The sequence below is a fragment of the Solea senegalensis genome, linkage group LG21, assembly GCF_019176455.1.
Source record: "Solea senegalensis isolate Sse05_10M linkage group LG21, IFAPA_SoseM_1, whole genome shotgun sequence".
Classification (NCBI taxonomy): Eukaryota; Metazoa; Chordata; class Actinopteri; order Pleuronectiformes; family Soleidae; genus Solea; species Solea senegalensis.
Window position 1 is genome coordinate 14,931,879 of NC_058040.1, and position 21,673 is coordinate 14,953,551.

The 21,673-nt window shown below is 39.1% G+C and overlaps 2 protein-coding genes across 2 annotated transcripts; one reads left to right on the forward strand and one right to left on the reverse strand.

Annotated features, from left to right (window-relative positions):
• Nucleotides 1-1,138: 1,138 nt before the first annotated feature.
• pbdc1 (polysaccharide biosynthesis domain containing 1) lies at nt 1,139-5,586 on the reverse strand. The gene is made up of 6 exons (XM_044053652.1): nt 5,387-5,586; nt 5,003-5,068; nt 3,441-3,500; nt 3,158-3,298; nt 1,591-1,702; nt 1,139-1,476 (listed from the first exon to the last, which is right to left on the reverse strand). Exons 1-6 carry the CDS (start codon nt 5,414-5,416, stop codon nt 1,385-1,387), a joined length of 501 nt encoding a protein of 166 aa, XP_043909587.1. The 5' UTR covers nt 5,417-5,586; the 3' UTR covers nt 1,139-1,384.
• An 881-nt stretch (nt 5,587-6,467) lies between these two features.
• dmtn (dematin actin binding protein) lies at nt 6,468-20,277 on the forward strand. The gene is made up of 16 exons (XM_044012776.1): nt 6,468-6,619; nt 11,783-11,830; nt 12,770-12,850; nt 12,941-13,084; nt 13,740-13,784; nt 14,655-14,763; nt 14,834-14,878; nt 14,973-15,107; nt 15,187-15,281; nt 16,727-16,832; nt 16,922-16,977; nt 17,059-17,104; nt 17,276-17,283; nt 17,398-17,463; nt 17,557-17,637; nt 18,319-20,277. Exons 2-16 carry the CDS (start codon nt 11,822-11,824, stop codon nt 18,430-18,432), a joined length of 1,140 nt encoding a protein of 379 aa, XP_043868711.1. The 5' UTR covers nt 6,468-6,619; nt 11,783-11,821; the 3' UTR covers nt 18,433-20,277.
• Nucleotides 20,278-21,673: the final 1,396 nt, after the last annotated feature.

Consider the following 21,673-nt stretch of genomic DNA (forward strand, 5'->3'; position numbering starts at 1 on the left):
CTTGAAAGTCTTGAAATCCTACGTCCGATGTTCCAAGTTGGAAATCCGTGGAGTCAGTTTTTAACTGGACTTCCGACTACAACAGGAACGTACCACTGTGCTGCTGTCACATGATCACATGGTGCGGTGAGTCCATGTGAACGTTATCTCCACGACATCCTAAGTATTAAGTTGTGACCTTTTCACAGACATAAATTTTGAAAAGGACCAAGTCCTTGAAACATCATTTATTTTGTGGATGTTGAAGGCGACATAGACCGGAAGCTCCAATTTGAGGAGATATTGTGATCAGCTCGTTTGCAGCGATTAGGAGGTTTTTAATCATGAAAACAAGTTAATATATGTAAGTAGACCTCCATAGCTAACATATATGTGTGATACAAGCATTCCATGTCGCCTTTAATATGTTGTAGTTTTAATTTAGATGTTTGGAATGTTTTGATTGGTCACCTTTTTTATGAGATTTTTCCCCAAAGTAATTCCCTAAGAGAGAAAATTGTGAACTTCATTTTAGTAAAGGTTTCCAAGTTTTTTTTTGGTGTAGCATTTAAGTGTTTTCATTTTATTATTATCTTCCAAATGGGCATATTTAGATGGGGGTTTTTTTCTACCTGAGCACTACCATGTGGCAATGTTGCCTAGCAACTGTTTTCCCAACTTTACCATTTGAACAAAGGTGTACTGTTCAGAAAATCTAATATTCACAAGTTTTCTTTGATCACAACAACATTGCATAATATTCTTCAAATACAGTAGCAGGTGACGTTAGTTTTATTTAAACGCACATTGTTTCAAACAATATTAATGGATGTTCGTCTATGCTAAACGCTAACGTAATCTCTACAGTTCTACTTTTCGAAATGTGAAATAAGAGTTATTTATTTTCAGAGGTTTAAAATGGTTTAGTTTGTACTAAGAAAATGATATTGTCATGATAAAATGGTGCTTTTCTACAACTCAGTTCCAGCACAACTCAGCTCTACTACTCTTTTTGTTTTTCCATCAGCAATCATACCTAGTAACAAGCAACCAGAGGCTCCAAATGAGTGAGGACTCTGTCTCCATCTAGTGGACGTTAGGAAAAGTGGTGCATCCTTCCAAGTCATCATACTGTAATAAGATGTGAGGTGAACACTGATGATCAGGTAAAATCGGACTCTTTATTTGTTTTCAAACACATAAATTCGGTTAAGACATGAAAAAAAAAAACCTTGGCACAAAAACGAACTGCAGAGATGATGATGTTCAAGAAAGACAAAATAAAAAAAACTTTAACAAATGTTTTTTATGAAATTTAAATACTAATGTTCATCAGTTCATATTTCTGTTGTTCCAGCAGGGGGCGCTGCTGTGTGTGTTGGATCATCGCTGGTTCACTTGACCGTTAACTCTTCCCACTTTTGGACTTGAACACAACGTCGTTGTGACCTTCTCTGTTTCGGGCGATCTCCACGGCGAAGAACTGGATCCTGGTGGCTGCGATCGGAAATATACGAAAAGTTGAGCAACGAGTAAAAGACTTATCTTAAGTTAAAAGACTTGAGGTAAGCAGTATTTTTCTTAGAAAAACATCGACACGTTGTAACTTACCAAACATGGTATTTTCCTCTGTGTAATCTTTCTCGCAGTCCAGACGCAGTAACGTGCCATAGTTAAAATCCTGGACCACGCCTTCAAACTGGTTACAGAACGGACGCCACCTCTGCACACACACAAGAAACAAAAGATGTTAGCATTGAGCAAAGGGACACTGTACAAATGTATCCCATGTTGCAATAACAGAGCTCTCGGAATATGTTGATCATGGTGAATTTACATTATAATTATTATAATGAATTAGTTTTTGACACGATAATTGAAAATGCTGTCTGACTCACAAACCTACAGTTCCTTGCGATTTATTTTAAGCGCCACAAAGGAGTGCTGCATCTTTGCAGTCATTCCCGACCCTGTGATTAGTAAAATGTCGGAAAAATTACGACCAATCTGCGATGTTTCTGACCAAAGTATAAAGCATTTCTTTAAAATTATATCTCAAAATTTTGGTCAGGATTATCATGACAGGAAACTTGCATTTTTTTCAGCCCATGTCTTCACAGTCTACAGGGGGCGCTAAAATCTAAATCTTATACTTTATGAATCACCTTAGGGAAATAATTTCTCTGCATTTGACCCATCCTAGAATTAGGAGCAGTGGGCTGCCACACTGAGTATTGCCCAGGGAGCAATGGGGGTTGGGTACCTTGCTCAGGAGTACCCTAGCCCTTTTGACCTGGTGGGGACTTGAACCGGCAACCCAACAGTTACAAGCCAAGTTTCCCTTCCTCTTGGTCACGGGCTGCTCAAAATGCCAACAATTAAAAAAAAAATGAAATACCTTTTTTTTTTTCAATACCTTCCAAGTAATTGACTCCAAACTAATGCTAAAGTGAATTAGCACACCAGATTAGACCTCTGTTTATGCTTATGTTTTAAAGGTGACATAGAATATATATGTTAGTTATGGAGGTCTACTTACATATATGAACTTGTTTTCATGATTAAAAACCTCCTAATCGCTGCAAACGAGCCGATCAAAATATCTCCTCACTGACGCTCTCGTCAGCCGCGCTGTTTCAGACCAAAGCCACACCCCCAGAACGTGGACTGTGTTGTGATTGGCCAGCCAACGAGAGCTTTCCCACTGTCCTGTGATTGGCCAGGTACCTGGAAGTGACGTAATAGATAGGCCAGCTCTCAGATACACAGCTCCCCCTCTGGCACGGTGGATGCTCTGCATCTCAGCAGCTACAACGAGAGTAGTTCTTCTTCTTCTGCGGTTAAATGTACGCAACCGGATGTGCCCGGACTAGTGCCCGCACCAGGAGGCACTACAGTGGTGAGAGGAGTGGTGAGGATTTTTGATGACATCATCAACCTACGAAAGTGCCGATCCGCTTCGCAGAGCCCAGGAAAACAATACAACACTATTTTCTCAGCAGTGGCTGAACTGTTGTTCTGAAACTTTAGGGTTTCATAAACGAGGTAATGACGCAGATACACACACAAACGCAGCGTTAATTGGAGCTTCCGGTCTATGTCGCCTTTAAATGAATATTGTTGACCTTGCTGCACAGACAGAATCACACCACTGGGGGGTGGCAGTGAGCTCCCTCACCTCTTTGGCTTCATTAGATTTCAGATCGTCCTGGTTCAGCACTTTTATGTCGAGCTCTTTGAAGGTCTCTCTGAAGGACGAGTAGATTTTGTCGTCGACCTTCGTCAGTTTCAGGAACTTTGGGTCCACAGATGAAATAAGCTGCAGACACGAGACGAGATCATCGTTACTGCAGATTCAGGTCGAGCTGATACATCGTTATTAACAGTCTTAAGTCAATAATGTGTTGGTGAAACGTAAATGGTAAATGGATGATAAAGATCAAAAAGGGTGATTTTCTTACATTGAAGTAAACCTCTGCGTGATTGTACGCCTTCATCGCCCACATGGCTTCCACTCGAGACTGGAAATAAAACGTAAAAACACAATATATCTTACATTTATCATTAATCGCAACAGAGTAACTGGCTAAATCGATTTTATTTATTTATTTATTTATTTATGTAACGGGTGCATTATGCTAGGTTCATCAATATTTGGTAGCAAATCATAACTTTCTGGTTGGGATGACCCAACAGTGAGAACAGGCTGTGCCCAGGGTGTGAGCTGTCACAGGTGATGCTGGTGGCTCTGCACAAACACCTGGTGTCGTAGATGTCTGACAGAGAGGACAGCTGCACTCCTATGGTGCCCTGTGCTGACTTTCTGACCCTTTCCAGAGCCTTCTTGTCAGCCTGAGAGCTGCTCCTGAACCACACCAAGATGTTGTGGGTGAGGATGCTCTCCACAGAGCACCTGTAGGAGGACAGCAGGTTCTCAGTGACCTCAAAAAGTACAGGCGCTGCTGTGCCTTTTTCAGGAGGGCATTGGTGTTAGTCCCCCATGTGAGGTCCTGAGAGATGTGCGTTCCCAGAAACCTGAAGTCACTGACCCTCTCTACCAGGTCTCCCCCAATGAGAAGAGGAGCAAGAACCTCCTTCCCTCTCCTGAAGTCCAGCACCAACGCCTTTGTTTTTGAGGAGTTGAGTGCCAGGTTATTGAGGGAGCACCAGGCAGCGAGGTTCAGGACCTCCTCCCTGTAGGCCGTCTCGTCACCGTTTTCAATCAGCCCCACCACAGTGGTGTCATCCGCAAATTTCACGAGGACGTTGCTGCTGTGTATTGGTGCGCAGTCATGGGTATACAGGGTGTACAGCATTGGACTGAGCACACAGCCCTGAGGAGCCCCAGTGCTCACAGACAGGATTGAGGACTGGTGGTCCCCCAGCCTGACTGACAACAGGCGGTCAGTGAGAAAGTCTCTGATCCATCTGCAGGCGTGCTCGCCGATTCTCAGACCGCGCAACTTGGACAGCACTCTGCTCGGAACAAGTGTGTTGAAAGCAGAACTGAAGTCCACAAACAACATCCTTGCGTAACTGCCAGAGTGTTCAAGGTGTTTACACACTGTGTGGAGGGCTGTGTTGATGGCGTCCCCTGTGGACCTGTTGGCTCTGTACGTGAATTGATGCTGATCGAGGCTGGGAGGCAACAGGGATTTTATGTACCTCAGAACCAGTCTCTCAAAGCACTTCATCGCAGTTGAAGTGAGAGCCACAGGTCTGTAGCCTTTTCACTGACCGACGGCCCCTTGGGGATGGGTACAATGGTGGTGGTTTTCAGGTAGCTGGGGACTGTGCAGGCAGCCAGCGAGAGGTTAAAAATGTTGGTAAAATAATACTTACTTACGCTAAAAAGGTGAGGTTTGTCGGTCGGACTATAAAAAGTAATGGATAGATGTGAATAGAATTTCCTTGAGTCGTACAAAAACGTTAAATTCTGATGATGATCAGGTTCCGACATTTACAATAAAAACAACTGTTGACATTGCGAGTTAGAGCAGATAAACAAGTGGATGTCACTTACGTCATTTCCGTAGGCTTCTGCGGGCAGAGAGAGCGCATGCGCAGCTGAAGTTGCGCCTTCCACCCCCTGAAAACATAAACACATTTACATTTACAACAGTGGGTGTGTTTTAATGAACACATGAATTGACGACTATGTTCATGCCCTGACTGTTTCAACGTGTGTTTTCGCGACAACAGTGACGTCACAGCTGAGCTGACAGTCTCATCCACACATGCTTCCTTCTCGGCTAATGAGCGTTAGCAGAGTTCGCTTAAATGTCGTACTTCCGTGTTAGTTTCACTCGGTTGTTTTCGCTTTTGAGTGTTTGTTAAAAGCAAATGTGTTGAATTAATGTAAAAACTCGTCACTTTAACAGTCACGGCTCATGTTTTCGGTTCTCACCAGAGAAGCCAGCATGTCCTCCGTCGCCATTTTCTCAAGCAAAGATCGTCTCAGTCAAGATGAGTCACTCCTCCTCGGTTTTAGCTATTAACGCATGCGCTCTGACGTCCTACTTTGACGAGGTGGTTAAATATCAAACTATCTGTGTATTACGATTTGTTTCACGTTTGTGTTCCACAATACCACGTGAACAGTGTAGAAATAAGCTTATAAATACTGAAACCACTTCTCAACAACAGTTTGACTCACTGACGCGCCCCCTAGTGGTTCATTACATTAAAAAAAACATTCATCTTCAAACTGGAGTGAACGGTCTTTTCTCATTTGAGGGAAAAGTCTTTGTGCCCAAATGTGACGTCATGATTTAAAGGGCCATCGGAAGTTTTTTTTAATGTTTATTTTATGTCATTTGTTGCGTTATTTCAAACGTAGATGTACGAAACAGACATATTTTAAACAAACTATTTTTTTATTTAATCATGTTATGTTAGTTTTAAATGGTATTTAAATAGTTTTTAACGTTATAAAAAAAAAAAATTGTCATGGTCGCAAGTTCAACTCCATCCCTGGCTGATTGTACTCAATTCCCTTGTAAGTCGCTTTGGATAAAAGCGTCTGCTAAATGTAATGAATTAACTGTTTTCATAGCTATAAAATGACCTTCTTTTTTTCTTTTGGTCAAACTGTGAAGTCACCAAAATAATAATATATGAATTACTACAATAATAATAATGAATTACAGTTGCAGCCATTCTTCTAATATTTCAATATGTTCTATTTTTTCTTTATTTCACAGCTCAATTTTAAACAAAAATGTTCTGTCACATGTTTGACTTATATAAAATCGGATATAGCAAAGGTTTTAAAGGGGTTTTAGTAAAAAAAAAAAAAACAAAGAAACACAACATTTATTCTGTAATTGAAATGACAAACAAAATTCAAATTCAAATAACCTCTTACATAAATGTGTGATTTGTATGATTTGTCTGGGTGAGAAATATTATGCAATGTCATATTTCATAGAAACATCACAGCGGGTGGTTCCTCCTCCTCCTCCTCTTCTTCTTCTCTCTGGTGGGTTGTGGGCTGGTCACAGCAGCACCAGTCACATCACACAGCTCCTCCTCCTCCTCCTCCTTCAGGCGTCACCGTCTCTCTCGTGGATGTAGATCCGTGCAGCGGGAGCTCTCCTCGGCTGCTGCCTGTCATCCATCCATCCTTCGCTGTGTGGAGGTAAGAAGACATTTTTCGCTGTTCCATTGACATCGACGAGGCACAAAAATGACGGCATTTCACGGGATTTCTGGGGCGGTGTTTGTTTTTTATGGGGTTGTTTTTATTTATTTTTTAAAAATCGTGCGGCCGAAGACGCACTTCACCTTCGTCTGTGATCGTGGAGGCCACATGATGATGGTGATGCTTCACCATCATCTCTTCATCTTTAGACTGAAAACATGATCAACACAGTTTTATTCTCGTCTCTGTTCATGTTCATGTGCCAAAATATCAACGGAGAAAAGCAACTAATCATCACGTCTACACAGAAAAACAACATTTAGGGCAATTCATCTAGTTATTACATGTCAGAAAATGTACCTACATGTACTAAATAACTAAACATGTGAAAAAGACATCATTTAAGATTTAAAAACAAACATATTATAAATATGTGCACATGAATCATCTCCTAATCTGCTTATTAATCAATTTTATTTACATTAGAGGTAGAGAGATTAATCGGGCACAATTTTTCCCAATAAAACAATTTATTCATGTACATTTACATTAAAACGTTATTATTTCCATGACAAAAGTTGTTTTTTTAATTCCGGTTTCATTCATTCATTTATTTAAAGGTCCAGTGTTTAACATTTTTATTTACTAGCAGAAATTGAAGTATGTTTGTATACATTTATAATAACTTTAAATTTTAAATAATGTGGTTGTTTTTAGCCTTAAAATGAGCCTTTTATATGTACTTTGGTCGAGGGTCTTGCTTTTCGGAGGCTGCCATCTTAGACCGCCCTGTTTCTATGGTAGCCTGGATGGACAAAATGGTCTGTGAAGGCCACCGTAGTTCTGTGATGTGCTTTGGAAAAGCAAAGGATTCTTTTCTCACACACTGGACCATTTTATGTCTAATTTGTACATTACATTACATTCAAAATATTTATGTTCACTGCAGTACAGACTGGACAGACTAATGAATGTTTATTTAAGTCAGAACATTGTGTGAATCATGTGTAGATTAAACTGGGGGAAAAGAAAACAGACCAAACATCGTCAGCCAAAATAAATCTGCATCACATGTCTGACATCTGCCAAGCCGATTTCTGAACGTTCCTTTAAAGCTGCAGCTCTGTGGTGCTAAAAAGAACTTTACCAAAGGATCTCCTACTGTAGCATTTATTTATGTTTCCTTTGCAGCTTTTCTTATTTGATTCTGGACTAAAACACTAAAAGCAAAAAGACAAACGTCTAAAGAAATCAATAAAAAGTTGAAAAAATACAATTTGTTAAAAAGAGCATTAATGTTAAGGATGGAGACGAATATAGAGAAAGGGGATTACTATAAAATAAGTGAAATAATAACATGCTGTTTTCTAGTGTGGTACAAGTATAGCACTAAAATCATTCATCATACTGAACTGAAATGATGAGTCAGTTTGTTTTGATAACTGATTAATTATTTATTATTGAAAGTTTAGCTTCCATTGCATCTGAGATGTGATGTTTTTCTTTTCTCTGCTTTAACATCAGGCTGAAGGTGATGTGTTTATGTTTTGATGTGAATGTTAAATTTTTTTTTAATAATAATCCACCATTATATTTAACTTTTCACATTTTTGTTGTAAAAAATGAATGGTTAGGTAAAAACTAAATCCCGTCAAACATGTTTACAACAGGCCTTAAAATTGATGAAGCAGAAAATTGCGAACAAAAACACACAGTAACAGATGAAATCAAGGTTTTCAAACTCAATTTGAATCAATACATCACACAACAATTTCATTAGCTGAAAACAAATAAAGAAAATGTCCTGTATGATTGTGCACATGTGCTCCATCACTGTCAGCTGTATTTAAACCCTGTGTGTGTGTGTGTACTGGTGCTAATGGACCACACACACACACACACACACACTGAGCTCAGCTCATTGTCGTTAAAAGCTCTAAAGTGATGAGACTCGAGGAGCAGAGCACTCAGACTGCCGGTCACATGACCAGTTGCTCCTCAGACGCTCAAACAGCTGCTGGACAAAAGTAACTTGTACTTTTACTCGACTACACGACATTCTGCGACGTCTACGTCCTCCTATACTGCAACAACGTTTTTCTACATCGCAGTGTTTCCACGTCACACTCTTCCTTTTTTTCACTACGGTTATCCGACAGATTCTGTCACTGTTACTTTGCTTAAGAAGAAAAGCTGATAAAGGATCAATAAAGTGTCTTTAAGAAAACGTCTGATGGCCTGAGAAGCCTCATGGATCAATATTTGAATCAATACCTGACTGATACTTGGTGGCGCCAAGTCATGTCAGACGAGTTACTTTGAAGGTCTGACACTTTGAAGGTCTTTTTTCCACTAACTCGTCTTAATGAAAACCCTAATATCTAATATATATATTTATATACATATATATATATATATATATATATATATATATATATATTTATTTTTTTTTTAAATTGTGATTTAAATAATAAAAGTATAACTTTTATGTTTAGCGTCATACTTAATTTACTCACCAAATTCTGTGTTCAGAATTTATATAAGTGAAGCTAATGTTGAAATCTCTGAAAACTGTATTCTCTCGAGTGTCCATCAGGGGGCGAGTTTGTATACATGTGTTGATGAAAACTCAAAAACGAATATTGTCATTTAAATAATAAAAGTCCTGTATACAGTACATGTCAGTTTTTGCTTTTGCTACGTAGCTAACATTTATAGAAAACGATGTGAGTTTAGCCAATGTTGAATTCTCGAAAAACTGTATTCTTTTGAGTGTCCTTCATGGGGCGACTCCTCTAGTTTATATACACGCATTGATGAAATATTGTCATTTAAATAATTAAAATATGATATACACTAAATGTCAGTCTTTGCTATTGCTACATAGCTAATGTTTGCAGCAAGTGATTGAGCAAGTTGTGTTCAAAAATACTGACTATATAAGTGACTATATAGCTACTGTTAGCATTAGCAGCTATTTATGTGCAATGATGTGAGTTTAGCATCAAACTTTGTTTACTTCATTTTGTTACTTTAGTTAAAATGATGTGTAAATGAAGCCAATGTTGAATTCTTTGAAAACTGTATTGATCCGAGTGTCCATCAGGGGGCAACTCCACTGTTTTTTTTAATGCAATACTACATATAAAAGGAGTCTAAATTACTTGATTAAGTTGACATTTTCCTGGAGAGTTCATGGTCTGAATCACTAGTTTCTATGAGGTTGGGGTGAAACTAGGACGTGCTAGCGACTTTGTTATCACGTAGCTGGGTTTTTTGTAACTATGTGAGGATGTTTTTGCTTAAAGGAACACAAGACATTACACAAAACACTTAAAGAAAAAGTTGAGAAAGTTTAAGGGCCTGGGGGCAAAGACAAAAACTTAAGTTTCTCCCATGGGCCCAGATCAGAACCTTGAAGTTCCCCACTGGTTAAATCAGGCTAAAACAGACTGTCTTGAGTGAAACGAGGACAGAGAAGATGGTAATAAGCAGCTATCGCAGCTTATCAGCACCATCCAGCTTTATCACGATGACTGGAAAGTGAAGCTGTTAGCTTTGTTTTCTGAAGAAAACACTTAGCAGCACTAATAGTATTAGAGGTTTTCTCCTCAGAGAATCGTGAACAGGTTCCTAACGTGTGTACATTAACTTCTCAGTGGACCTCAGTGGATTTGCAGACGCAGAGATATTGGACTCAGACGCATTAATCTGACAGCTTCAGGTGGATAAGCTAAGCTAATGTTTTTTTCTTCTTGTGTTACCAGGCAGTAAGCTAAGCTACACTAAGGAGCTGTTGGCTCATTATGTAGCCAGGAACTACAAGAATTCAGGATATTATTTCAATTAAAGTGACTTTGGAGGACATTGTCCATGTGACAGGTCTGTACTGTGGGTGATGTTGAGGACAATGTTTGGCAGAGACAGCGTCTCTTACTCGTCTGGTTTTGGGGGAGTTAGACATGATGATATGTGATGTTAGAAATGGACAATGGAGAGAGGGAGAGAGGGAGAGAGGGAGAGGAAGGTGAGGAGCTCCTGTCTGTGTTTTGTTGATTCTCTGGAGGGAGGAGTGTAACCACAGCAGTAACCGTCGACGACTGGCTGGGCGTCGGCCCGGCTGGGCGAGCTGATAAACAGGAGAGGGAGGGGAGAGGAAGACGAAGGGTGGGATAAAGGAGGGAGAGGAGGGAGGGCGAAGCAGATGAAAGATGTTGGAGGAGGTACAAAGGAAGTGGAGATCTTTTTGGTGGAGGATATCCTTGACTGAGCCTCTAATGTTGTTTAGGTACAAGGTACCTTTCCTGTGACCTCGCCATACACACACACACACACACACACCTCCACCATCCGCTCCCTGAGGAGACTCTGGTAACAGCCAGGTCTGAATCTGATTCTCAGGCTTGTTTTACACTCAGTCTCCTTTTCCCCATCCCACGGGAGATGAACGTCTCTGTGTCTGAAAAACAATCGTATATTCAGACCAGAGATTTTTTTTTAGCTCCTAAAAAAGAAAACCCAGCTCTGATTTCATTTCATTTTACTGGAAAAACATTATGGAAAGTAAGTGCTGTGTCATACTTTCGCAGAGAAATACTGTCATACTGTAGCCTACATTTTACTGCGTCTGACAGCTTTATAATTAAATTACAATATTAAAACATGATATAAGAGTTGGGGGTTTTTACATATAAAAACGAGGGGGCGCTACAGAGCTGATAGTAAAATATATAGAATGTAAATAAAGAGTTGGGGGGAAATTGAGACAGTGAAATATTGGGGTATTTTGCATGGCGATATTATAACACAATCGATTTTCTTTTCTTGCAACTTTTTGTGGATTAGCATTTAAACGTCAATTAACATTTCACTCCACTAAATGGTGCTCACTCTCACTAGAGTATATCACAATATATGATTTAGCAAATACTGAGTATTATTGCAATATTGTGATAAAATTGTATTGTGACTTAAATATCGTGATAACGTTGTATCGTGGTGTCTTTGTTGATTCTCACCCCAAATATAAAGCAAAACTCAATACTTACAAGCCCTGATCCTGTTTTCCAGAAACATTATGGTCATAATGTGATTCTACGACAACATATCTAATATCTAATGCATTACTCCCGCTCTCTCTTCCTCTTTATTTCCTTCCAGCTGGTTAAAAACTGAAAAGAGAGAAGTTTCTCTCCAGCCATGCACAAGGTAATCAATACTCCAATCATGCAGATGTTATTAATGACTGTTGGGGGAAGGGAAAAGTATATATAAAAACACTTAACAGGTGCAGGAACAGTGTGTTTTTATCGCACAGAGGATCTAGAAACATGAGTCATCAGATTCAACACAATCAGAACGAACTGATACAGTAAAACAGCATGTTTGCTAATACCAAACACCAACAATGACACTGATTCACAACTATCTATGTTAAAGTCATTTTAGTTAGTGTCTAAACTGACTGATTCTACAGTGGAAACATTATTTTCAACAACATCCCATTCAGAGAAGTTCATTATTTTCTTACATCAGGCAGATTTTTAACAGTACCCATGTTAGCTTACATAAAAACTAAATCAAACTAAATTTGATATAAAATGATGGCAAAATCCTGTTTTTTTTAATGATGCTATGTAGCAAGCTTTAATTTTAAACAGCACATGAGCTAAACTAGCTTAAACTGTGTTCAGCAAGCTAACCTGTTTAAAATGCTAGCTTAAAAAGTCATGTTACAAGTTTTCTTTTTTTTTCAAACATACACAAACATTTTTATTTCATCTCTGTATAACACTTTCTTGGCAACGAACACAAAATCAAAAGCTAATCTTACATTAGCTCAGTTAGTGCTAATCGGGTTAATCAGGTTTGTCAGGTCAATCGGGTTGAGCCACAGGTTTTGTTTCACAACTTAATGAGGGTTAATTTAACAAGGATTACCAATTTGGCTACTTAGCATAGTCCCAGTAGCATATTTTACAGCCTACTTTGAGGTTTAGGTGAAATTATTTTTTAATTACAAGCAAAAAAAAGTATGTGACATTTAGTTTCTGTTTCAAATAAATAATTTACTTATCACCCACAGTTAACTGTTGTTATTGCTTTAATAAAACCTGAATTCTAATTATTTGTACAACTCTCCCACAGGTGGAGGGACGGGTAACCCCGGTTAACCTGCCGTCCTCCAGGGGCCCAAGTGCCCCGGGGTCGCCTGCTACTGGCATTGTGGTAAACTTACACCTATACTGAATAGCCTTATGTTATAAGTCCCTACATACACTAACCTGTCAGCCTGTGTGTGTGTGTGTGTGTTTTCAGGCCAGAGTTAATGACGAGGTAGTGGGCTACAGAGACCTGGCAGCTCTCCCCAAAGATAAAGCCATCCTGCAGGTAGAGCGACCTGACCTGATGACCTATCAACCACACCTGACCTTCTCACCGCTCGACCCTCCGCGCAGAGAGGTACACGTTTATACACACACTCACAGTTATAAACAAAGGATTACTTATCTTCCTGGAGTTTGAATTTCAGCTATGTGTGCAAAGTTTCTATATTTGACAAAGTCATTCTGAAAGTGATTTTCTTTTTAATTTTATAAAAATCTATGTCAACTTAAGTCTATAATGTTTAGAATATGCTTTAAGTTTAAGGTTTTCTTGTCACTGCGTAAACTACTCGCTCCCCTGCACCAAATTCCATATAGAAAATGACTGATTGCATCAGCACACACAGGAGTTGTTCATCCACCGCTGCCTCCGTCACTAAGTTGAAAAGTGTTATTATGTGACTTTGGTGTTTCACATTCTTGGTTCAGATTAACCTCAGTGATACAAACCTGTCACACACGGCAGCAGTAGACCAGCAGCTCCTGTGTCTCTGTGAGATAAACTCGCTGAGTTTCTCTATGGACTTTGGTGTGGGAGAATTTACAGGAACAAACTTCAAATTCCTGTCAGAAAAACATCGTCAAAGAGCGAGATAAAGTCATGAACTGACCAATTATCCTGAAAACCTTATCGCTGTTTTTGTTGATGCAGTTATTGATCGATGCCTTTACACAGCAGAGTGATTCTAATGCCTTTTCCTTTTTTTTTTATGTGTTTATGTGTCGTGCAGCGATCCCTCTCTCCTCCCTCCATGTCTCCGACCATGTCTCCCGAGGTAAGAGTCTCCGTGAACTGCCTCACATCTCTGATCGTAGATGAACTCATCAGCTTTTATTGATCTCACTCCGCAGGTTTCATTACAGTCTTTGTCACACTGGTCCTCTGCAGACGCTTTAGAGACAATCAACAGCACAGTAGATGAATCTTTGGTGACCCATTTTAAAATCTTTATTGCATCATTCCAACTGAGTCACATCCTAAGATTCAAAACAAAACAACAACAATTTGACTGATGTCTTCATGCCATCATCTCAGGCTGCTGGGTTTTCAGTCGCAGCTTTGTCTCGCGAAGACATTTGACATTTACTGATGCAGCTCTGAGAACAGAACGTGTCTCTGTTTGTGATGCAGTAACATCACTGACGTCGTCTGTTGAGGAGCCTTTTTTTAGTCTGGGACAGATTCAGATTCACCAAAAGTCCTTCAAGGGAAGTTCATTCCCTCTGTAGATTTAATTTACTTGATTTACTACGACTTCCTCTCTCACCAAAACATTGAAATTCACTGTTTGGCGCTCGGTTTTCATGCCTGATTAAAAACTTTATACGAGTATCTTGACAGAAAAGGGCTTTGTTAGAAGTTGAAGTCACTTTTTTATAATATTACTTTAAAAAAAGGTAATTTTCCAATATGGTATCATGGTGGCTCAGTGGTAGGGCAAGTTGTCATTCAGCTGGAAGGTTGTGGGTCAATTCCTGGCTCTGCTTGTCTATATGTATCCTTGAGCAAGACACTTAACCCCATTGCAGCATGTGACTGGGTGAAAACTGTAGTGTAAAGCAGCTCATCGAGACTAGAAAAGCTCTATATAAATACAGACCATAATACCAACTTTTCGTCTGGTGTGTGTGTGTGTGTGTTGCAGGTGAAAGGTCGCAGAGCAGAGAGTGACAGTGGTTCACCTGGAGGATCTTCACTGCAGCTTAACGCAGGACGCAAGATCAGCACCAGCCTGCAGCATTTTCACCGACCAGGTCATTTACACACACACACATTTTTAAATTGTTATAATCATGTGCTCACATGACACTTATTTTCTCCCAGAAAATGGAACCAACATCTACAGGAAACCTCCCATCTACAAACACGGTGAGATTTTCACCTGTGGTTTATATTACTGTTTTGTGCTGTGTCATCGCGGAAGGTCATCGCTGACGTCACTTCCTGTTGTATGTCTCTGCAGATGCAGGCAAACAGCCGGAAGGGGGTGGAGTCATCAGCTCGGCAAAGTTTCCCGCAGCACAGCCGCCGGATCCGAATCAGCCATCCAAGATAGAGACAGAGTACTGGCCCTGCCCGCCGTCACTGGCTGCCATGGGTAACACACACGCACACACACGTACACACGCACACACACAGTATAGTGTACTGTAGTGACTTCACGTCTGATCTCACAGAGATCGAGTGGAGGAAGAAGAAGCTGCAGGAGGAAGATGAGTTTGAGGATCTGACAGAAGAAGCCAAGACGTTGCAGGAGCAGGAGCTAGAGAAGGTGAGTGACTCTGATCTCACACACACACACACACACACACACACCTGTGTCACCTGTCGGACAAGACATTACCTATATATATGTATCATATGTAACACCTGTGTCACCCCTAACATCTGACACACCTGTAATACTTGAAAAACCTAAATTACCTGAAACTCCCATAAAAAAAACACTATCAACTGATATAACATCTTTATGATCTTTATCACCTGACAAACATGTAAAACCAAATCAAACAACTGTATCACCTGTAAAACCAAACATCTGTATCACCTGTAAAACCAAACATCTGTATCACCTGTAAAAACAAACCAAACACCTGTATCACCTGTAAAACCAAACATCTGTATCACCTGTATCACCTGTAAAACAAACCAAACACCTGTATCACCTGTAAAACAAACCAAACATCTGTATCACCTGTTAAAACAAACCAAACACCTGTATCACCTGTAAAACCAAACATCTGTATCACCTGTAAAACAAACACCTGTATCACCTGTAAAACCAACATCTGTATCACCTGTAAAACAAACCAAACATCTGTATCACCTGTAAACAAACCAAACATCTGTATCACAAAAAACCAAACATCTGTATCACCTGTAAAAAACAAACCAGACATCTGTATCACCTGTTAAAACAAACAAACATCTGTATCACTTGTAAAAATCTGTATCACCTGTTAAAACAAACCAAACATCTGTATCACCTGTAAAACAAACACACATCTGTATCACTTGTAAAACATCCAAACATCTGTATCAAAACATCTGTATCACCTGTTAAACATCTGTAAAACAAACATCTGTATCACCTGTTAAAACAAACCAAACATCTGTATCACCTGTAAAAACAAACCAAACATCTGTACCACCTGTTAAAACAAACCAAACATCTGTATCACCTGTAATAACAAAACAAACATCTGTATCACTTGTAATAACAAAACAAACATCTGTATCACCTGTAAAACAAAACAAACATCTGTATCACTTGTAAAACAAACCAAACATCTGTATCACCTGTAATAACAAAACAAACATCTGTATCACTTGTAAAAACAAACCAAACATCTGTACCACCTGTAAAAACAAAACAAACATCTGTATCACCTGTAAAAACAAAACAAACATCTGTATCACTTGTAAAAACAAACCAAACATCTGTACCACCTGTAATAACAAAACAAACATCTGTATCACTTGTAAAAACAAACCAAACATCTGTACCACCTGTAAAACAAAAAACATCTGTATCACTTGTAAAACAAACCAAACATCTGTATCACCTGTTAAACAAACCACATCTGTATCACCCTGTTAAAACAAACCAAACACCTGTATCACCTGTAAAAACAAACCAAACATCTGTATCGCCTGTTAAAACAAACCAAACATCTGTATCGCCTGTAATAACAGACATCTGTGTCTTGGCTCCAGATCAAGTCAAACCTGGGTCGTCTGATCCTGAAGGAGGAAAAGGAAAAAGCCGTTCACTTCAGGAGGAAGACACAGTCGCTGCCCGACAGAACACACATGCATACGAGTGAGATCACGCGCCGCGTCACCGCGTCACCGCGTCACGTCTCAGGTGTTGACTTAAACAGAACGATCATTTTTCCTTCTCACCCGCAGGTTTGTCGGCGAGTGCGTCCAAGTCTCCGACTCACTCAGGCCCGGGTTTGACCAGAGTAAGTGATGAATCGGCCAGTGCAGGGATTTCTGACGTGTCAGTAGAAATGTTTGAAAATGACGAGGTCATGTTTTTGTAGATGCAGTCTGCAGAGTTTTCTACAGAAGCAGAGAAAGTTCGTGCAGGTGAGAGATTTCCCATCATCCTCTAGTTTTAACCAGTGGCTAATAATGAGTGGGTATTTACTAGTTAAGGCTGGTAACTTTTCAAAGTAAAAGCCTCCATCTTGTTTATTTCTTCTTCCTGTTCCTGTTGTGACATCATCGCCTCACCTTCCTGTCATCATGGTTTCACAGCTGCCCAGGTAAGCACACTGTGAGTGGAGCATGTTTCTGCTACGTGTCAGCATGTGTGTGTGTCTCTGTCTCCGCCCACTTCCTGTGGCATGTCTTCATGTTTGTTTGTGTTGTTTGTGTAGAACGGAGACACTCGCAGAGAGAGGATGGACAGAGGGAACTCTCTGCCCAGTATTCTGGAGCAAAAGGTATCTGCATCAGATCAATAATATTAATGATTAATGATTAGGAGGATGATTAGTTAATGGCTTGTTGTTTTTCTCTCTCTCTCTCTCTCTCAGATTTATCCCTATGAAGCGCTGATTGTGACCCACAGGGGGCGCTGTAAGCTGCCGCCCGGAGTCGACCGCACTCGTCTGGAGGTGAGTGTCAGAGGAGGTCAGCGTGGTGTTGTTGGTAAATCGCTCATAAATAACACGTGGGTCAGAGATTGTGGTAAAACAGTGATGTCTCACTCTGACCCACATTCTCACACTCAATTTAGAGAAAAAAACTCAATCTCTTTTTCCTCCTCCTCCTTTTTCTATTTGTCTTTCTCCTCTTCCTGTTCCTCCTCTTATTTCTTTTTGTATTCGTTCTCCTCTTTTTTGTCTTCCTCCTCTTCTTCTACTCTTTCTCTTTTTTCCTCCATCTCTTTCTTATTGTCTTCCTTCTCCTGCTCCTCCACTCCCTCTTCTCCTTCTCATCCTCTTTGCCTTACCCCTCCCTCTCCTCCTCCTCTTTCTTATTGTCTTCCTCCATTTCCTCCTCTCATTGTTTCTCCTCCTCCTTCTCCTCATCTATCTCTTTTTCCTCTTCCTCCTCTTTCTCTTCTTCCTCCTTCCCTTTCTCCTCCTCTCATTCTTGCTCCTCTTCCTCCTTGTCTTCCCCCTCCTCTCTCTTATTGTCTTCTTCCTCCTCCCTCTCCTCTTCTTCCTCCCTTTCTTCTACCCTCATTCCTGCTCCTCTTCCTCTTTCTTCTCCTCATCTTCCTCTTTGTCTTTTACTCATCTTCCTCCTCCTCCTCTTTCTTATTCTCTTCTTCCTCCTGCTCCTCCTCTCAGAGACACCTGGCTCCTGAGGACTTCGAGCAGCTCTTCGGGATGAAGATGGCTGAGTTCGACCGTCTCTCTCTGTGGAAACGAAATGAACTGAAGAAGAAAGTCTCACTTTTCTAACAGAAAGTGACGTCATCAACCGTGGATACTTGACAAACGTCAGAGGAAGAAGAAGAATGAGGCCATAACAGCAGAAATCAACATTACTAACCAATCACATCCATGGATGTGAGCTGGCTCCGCCCCCAGAGGATCAGAGTGTTTCCTCTTGTTAGCGAAGAAAGAAAGTGTAGCTCTGACTAACACACACACACACACACACACACATGCTGTGCTGCACTTATAATCACCACTGCTTCAGTCACTCGTGTCACATGACGTCATCATCATTATCATCATCATCATCATCATCATCATCATCATCATCATCATCATCTGTGTCAGTCAAACCTGCGACGTGATGATGCAAGTAGCTGTTCAGTTGTCATGGAGATGGTTCACAAGCGACCAATCAGATCACAGGAAATTGCAGCGTGACGGAGAACAAGCCAAGAATGGAGCCCTCTCATTGGTTCACGCGACGTATTGAACTGTGACATCATCACGGGACGACACAGCGTGGACCGAGCACGCTGAGATTTTACTTCAGAATTATTATTATTAGCGCTACACTGATCTTCCGCTGCGTCGCTGCCCCTAGAGGTCATGTGGTGAGCTGCACGCCTGATTTATCAAACCACACCCATAACGTTTACAGGCCACGCCCACCTTTAACCAACGGACTTGGGAAATGCGACTTATAATTATTCAAACGCTCATCGGGACTGTAAAAAACGTACTGTAAAAGTACGTGTTAAACATACGTCGTAAATACATTTACAATAAAGTCATCGTATACTCAGGACACTTTGGACGCCTAAGTATACGATGACTTTTTGCGACATTTTGGACACCTCACTATTCTATAATTTTTTTGCAACATTTTGGAATCCTACTGCTCTATGACTTTTTTGCGACATTTTTACACTTATCTACTGTATGACTTTTTTGCGACATTTTGGACGCTTAACTACTCTATTTGAAAGTAAACAAAATTTAAACAAAGACAATCTAAATAAAAACTTTATTTAAATGTCAACATTATTTGAACGATATATTTGATATATTGATGTGACCAAAAAACAATATTTAAATTTTAGTGATATTCAAACACTGACATTTAAAAAAACTTTTTTTAAACAAAATAAATTGGTTGAAATGTTACAGCATTACTCAAACGTGTGTGTGATTAAACTTTGACAACAAACATGATCTAAACATAATTTATCATTTTAAAAGTAACATAAATTATATTTGAATGCAATTTGAATATGATTTACATATTAACATTAATTAAATGTTAAACTGATTTATTGCACATGTCACTATTTAAACAAAAACATGATTTAAACATTGACTTGGTTCAAATGTCAGCGTTATTCAAACATTCATGTGATTTATATGAGAAAAAAAACTTTATTTTGGAGTTTAAATACAGAAAAAAAAAATTATTTCAACCTTTAATGTGAAATTAACACATCAGTAAACCAACTCCATGACACCAGATGTGATGATGTCACCTATTAATCAAACGTATTGATCACGTGAAGCCATTTTATTTATTTGATTGTAATTTTTTGCTGACTCATGTTTGTCTGCTGCTCTGAGCTGTGCTCTTGTTCTGAAAATAATGTTACTGCTGTACAGTTGTTGTTGTTGTTTATTTTTTATTTAATGACCTCACTGATGACATCTTCCCTCTCGTTAACTCACCACCACTAACATCATGCAGACGTTAAAGGAGTAGTTTTTACTAATCGACATGGTAATATTTGTATCTGCTTTGTTCTGGTGACGCCTTCAAGCCATTGCTCCACTTTCTGTTTCTGTCACACAATGGAAGGAAAATAAACCAGAAAATATCAAGTCTTGTGTTTTCTCTTCATCTTTTGTTGTGAGACATTCACTGCGGTCCAGTCACACGGAACACACATACAGTATACAGTCAACTTTTAGACGATATAAGAAAATATTACTTTTTGTCAACTTTTAGACGACATAAGAAAATAGTCATTTTTTGTCAAATACTAACGTGTGACTTTTTTGTCACATTTTGGAAGACATACTAAAGTATGACTTTTTAAAAGAATTTTGGACGACATACTAACCTATGACTTTTTTGTCAAATTTTGGACGACATACTAAAGTATGACTTTTTTTGACAAAAAAGTCTTAGGTTAGTATGTTGTACAAAACTTGACAAAAAAGTCATACTTTTGTATGTTGTCAAAATATTTCACAAAATAGTCATACTATAGTATATCATCCAAAATTTGTCAAAAAAGTCATACTTTAGTATGACTTTTTTTTCATACTAAGACGTCCGAAATGTGACAAAAAGGTCATAGTATACTAAGACATCCAAAATGTCACAAAAGTCATAGTTTAGTAAGGCATCCAAAATGTGAAAGAAAAAGGTCATAGTATACTGACATTATGTGAATCATTATTATAAATATATGTATAAGTTTGTTTAATAAGTTAACTCTAACTTAACTGTAGAAATTCAAATGGAATTAGGTTTGGTTTCTGTTACATCTGCAGATCATCATCAAGTCAGAGCCCAGCACATGTAACAACCATCTGTAACAGCAGGGGGCGCTGCTGCACCACAAAAGTTACTACACTGCTTTGATTTGGCTCTATTTTTTTTATGTACACATACATGTAGCACGTTCCTCTGTGACTACTCTCATATTAATTATATAAATAAAACATTTAATATCATGAGTAAATATAAATATTACAGTACACAAGTCTGATAAATGATATGAAATGATAGAAAATTGTGACTTTTATCTCAAAAATGAGAATTTTTCCGATAAAAGGGGCCAATGTGGGACCTTTATCTTGAAATGTCTCTAAAACTTTACATTAGAAATGTTTAATTTACAGTATACTAGTAGTCAAGAATATCCTGAACACAACTTAGTCAGTCTTGTGTAAAACGCATGGAACATTTTGATTTTATTACATCTCAAAGTTAAGGTTTTTCGATAAAAGAAATTGCCAACGTGGGACTTTTAACTTGAAATTTCTCTGAAACTGTACAGTAAAAATGTGTGATTCTGTGACACAGTATGAATTTTGTTTAAATCAATAACAACAAATTTGATCTTTCCCTGTACTTTTTACTGGAGCTGCATTTTCCACAGAACCATGAACACAGAGTATTTTCTCTTCACACTCTTGTTATATTAATTTTATAAGGTTTTTAACTCTGAAGCTGAATTATTATTATTCCACTAGAACAGGAAGTTTA